This window comes from Panicum virgatum, chromosome 9N (genome assembly GCF_016808335.1).
Source record: "Panicum virgatum strain AP13 chromosome 9N, P.virgatum_v5, whole genome shotgun sequence".
Lineage (NCBI taxonomy): Eukaryota > Viridiplantae > Streptophyta > Magnoliopsida > Poales > Poaceae > Panicum > Panicum virgatum.
Window position 1 is genome coordinate 57,626,908 of NC_053153.1, and position 3,374 is coordinate 57,630,281.

The 3,374-nt window shown below is 45.3% G+C and overlaps 1 protein-coding gene across 1 annotated transcript; it reads right to left on the bottom strand.

The window, feature by feature from the left end:
- Positions 1 to 1,263: 1,263 nt before the first annotated feature.
- Positions 1,264 to 2,476, bottom strand: LOC120691575. The gene is made up of 3 exons (XM_039974672.1): positions 2,238 to 2,476; positions 1,959 to 2,058; positions 1,264 to 1,823 (listed from the first exon to the last, which is right to left on the bottom strand). The coding sequence occupies exons 2-3, from the start codon at positions 2,040 to 2,042 to the stop codon at positions 1,356 to 1,358; spliced, it is 552 nt and encodes a 183-aa protein (XP_039830606.1). The 5' UTR covers positions 2,043 to 2,058; positions 2,238 to 2,476; the 3' UTR covers positions 1,264 to 1,355.
- Between the last annotated feature and the right edge of the window lie 898 nt (positions 2,477 to 3,374).

The following is a 3,374-nucleotide window of genomic DNA, read 5'->3' on the forward strand; positions in this document are numbered from 1 at the left end:
CCCGAACACCCTCGGAGCTAGCCATCCGAGCACAGCTCGGTTCCTTGTTCTGAAAGACAAGTGGACCGACAAAAAGCATCTCGTGTACCATTTAGGCCCAGTCATGATTAAAGCCCATATATCATCTCAAATTGCTTTCTTTAGTTTTCTAGCCTATATACATAAGTTGATTGGCGGCCCAACCCTCGCGCTGGGCCTTTTCTTATCACAGACATATTTGCTGCTTTGGGGGATGATCTGCTGGAGGCAAGAGGTCTAACCGAGTCGAGCTAAAAGCATACTCAAGCTCATGAGCTATAACAAGCTCGAATAGGTTTCTCCGATCCTCCTGATTTTCCGACATATAGTCCCTAAAAAATTTTGACATGATTTTACCGATTTACTTATTGTACTCTTCCCGTCCCACAAAGAAGAACAAACACATTAGTAATAAAGGAAAATGATTCGGACGTGCCTACTTATTAGGGAAGAGTTCCCATGTGCATACAGATAGTGTTTGTTTATGCGTAAATTTAAAACTGGTGGAATTTAACTGTGCATATAGAAGTTTAGGAAAGAACATAATTACTTGCACGTGCAAAAGCTAAAATAATCTTAATTAATTTCTCTAAATACTGTGCGATATAAACACCTCTGTCCTGTTTTGCAATGCAAAACGGACTCCCTGGAATTCTTTAAAAAAGCAGACGTTACACGCCGGAAATGAAAGAGCCTTGCGTGAGTACAAATGAAGGCCCACGGAAATGTGGTTACCGGGTCTTCATGGAGATTTCTAGGCACGCACTGCTACTGGACCCCGTACTTATCAAGCTGGGGCATAGACGGCTACACACAAGCTCGTCAGGCGCCTCAGACTTACTAGCAGTGTGTGCCTGACTGACATAGTAGTCAAATCTCGCCGTTGCAACAAGGGGCCGTGAACCAAATCAAACGGCTGTTTGTTTGAAACTTTTTAGAAAATTTTCTTAAATGCTATTGCTTCTAAAAAAACTAAAAACTAATAAAAGCTTTTGGACGATGATTTTGATTTTCTAAGAAACTAATAACAGCTTTTAGATGATGATTTTAATTTTCTAGGCTCAAAAAGCTAAAAACTTAGAAAACAAAGCTTTTCATTTTTTTCCATATAAAATCAGCTTTTTTCAGTTTTTTTTTGTTTTTTCGGAAGTTGCGTGAGAAGTACGCTGTTTGTTTGAGCTTATAGATGAGTGGGAGGCTTCATCCAAAGAAGGAATAGATCAGAAGAAGAAGCTGCACAGAAGAGAAGAGTAACAGGAATTTTTTTTTTTTTTTGCAGTGGCATAAGAATTGCAGAATGGTTGACATTACAACGATGCAGTGAGACAGGAACTACCCTATCGTGCCAGATTCAGACACTTGTGGAGCCAAGGAGGCTGCTGCAGCCCGTCCTGCTCCAGACGCTGCCCCACGCTACCAGCAGCCGCGGACCCGATCAGCGACGGAGCAGGCAGGGCGACCCTGCAGTCGGGGCTACCGGACTCCGTCGACGACGACGAAATGCTCGTCCTGGAGTCCACGCTCGACGACACCTCCTTCTTGGCTGCCTTCTTCCCGGCCGTCCCGAAGCACCCTAGAGACAGCGTCAGCTCGAGCTCGCTCTCTTGTAGGGCGAGCTGGGGAGCGGTGGCCTTCCCCTGCTCCGAGTAGGAGCCGTCCCCCGACTTGCTCGAGCCGGCGTGGTTCTCCGCGGCGCGCCTCTCGTCCTCGAGGTCGCATCGGGTGGCCGCGGGCATTGCTGCTGCGTTCGCCGCGTCGGTCATCAGTAGCTTCTGGACCCGGTACAGTCGATGCAGTTCTTGAACCTGAATGAGCAGCACAGAAAATCAAATAGCTTGTTAATTTGCTGATGGGTACCTGGAAACAATTTAGGATGCTGTGGCATGTATGTGGGGTTCTTGCTTAATTTCGGAGGTCCAAGCAAGCTGCTTCGTTCTTACCTGCTGCTTGAATGTCTGTTCCTGCTTCAGCATGGCCATCTTCATGTGATCCTTCTCATACTGCTTCAGATGATATCTTGACATGTTGTAGCAACAGAAGCTGCAAAATTAATAAGTTGGAAACAAATCAACAGGCTGTTCTACCATTATATTCATGTCTTTTAGTCATGATGAAAACTACTAACAAACTTGCAAAGAACCAAGTAAAAGTGCAGCCTGCCAAGCTTATGAGCTGGACTAAAAATGGAAACCTTGAGATTGGGATTAGGCTCTACTTACAACAAGTCAAGAAGTGGAGACAGGCACCTCTCACACTTGGATGCTTATCGGGATCGAGGCCTCGAAGAACCATGCAACAGGGGGCACTTTCTGGTGCAGGAGGAGGGGTAGGGTTAGAGAGGCACTTGGCTTTCTCGACACTCTACGACCTCCTATTTTAAAGGCACAGAGAAGAGGATGCAGTTTGGATTGGTCACTGCGGTTTCAAGCATTTGCGAATAAGGAATGGTGCCCCCACCACAAATTTGGCGAGCAAAGGACAGACTAGAAAAGCAGGGAACATAGCAACCCCCACTTGCTATAAATATGTGCATCCATGTATCTATCCACAATAGATTGATGGGGAGGCACTAGGCTTAAAAGAATCAACGGAGGGACAGGCACAGCTAAAGTGGCCAGGGCAGTTCACATGTGTGCATGCCTGCCTGCCCGGCCTGGAATCATGCTCCTAACTTGTTGACATCACACACCTCCACTCAGGAATAGAGAAAAGGGTACGGACGCCGCCCCTTTTGATTTCTCAATCTTGTTGGAGTGTAATCGCGGATCAGTTATATCCGCTTCTAGATCTGAAGATCTCGTTGTCATCCATGTGAAAAAGTACAGCCATCCATGCGTCCTAACTGTGGTTTAGTTTTGACCGCCTGGCTTGAATTGATGATCGATGTGCCTCCGAAAATGACCCATGATGTTGTCCAGGAGAAAAGATTTAGCTATCATGCATACTTAGCTTGTTGGGGCCATAATTCAACAACAAAAGATACAAATTCCTAGTGTTATATGTCCCATCAACATAACTAAAGTAGTACTCTACCCGCAAAAAACTAAAGTAGTACTCTTAGATTATAGTTTATGATGGTTTAGTTACGGCTATACCTAATTAGATATTAAATGCTGTACTGCTCGGTTCACATGAACATTAGAATACCGATGACATATAGCTGCTTAAAGGTTTGCATCACCTTTCCCTTATTAATTTAGTTTTCTCCATCCTTTTCTCATCAACCCGAATTATTTGCGACCTGACATCGACATCACTCCCACAACTCCCCAAGAAACCCGATCGGCGATCGCCACCACGTGCGACAATCAGCCCCGATTAGAAGAAAAGAACCAATCAAGACATGGATGTGCCGC

Excerpts from the sequence above, each read along its gene's own strand:
- LOC120691575 (XM_039974672.1), bottom strand. The coding sequence starts at position 2,042 with ATGTCAAGATATCATCTGAAGCAGTATGAGAAGGATCACATGAAGATG. Across the intron at positions 1,824-1,958 it reads AACAGACATTCAAGCAGCAG|GTTCAAGAACTGCATCGACT; the intron begins GTAAGAACGAAG and ends CTGCTCATTCAG.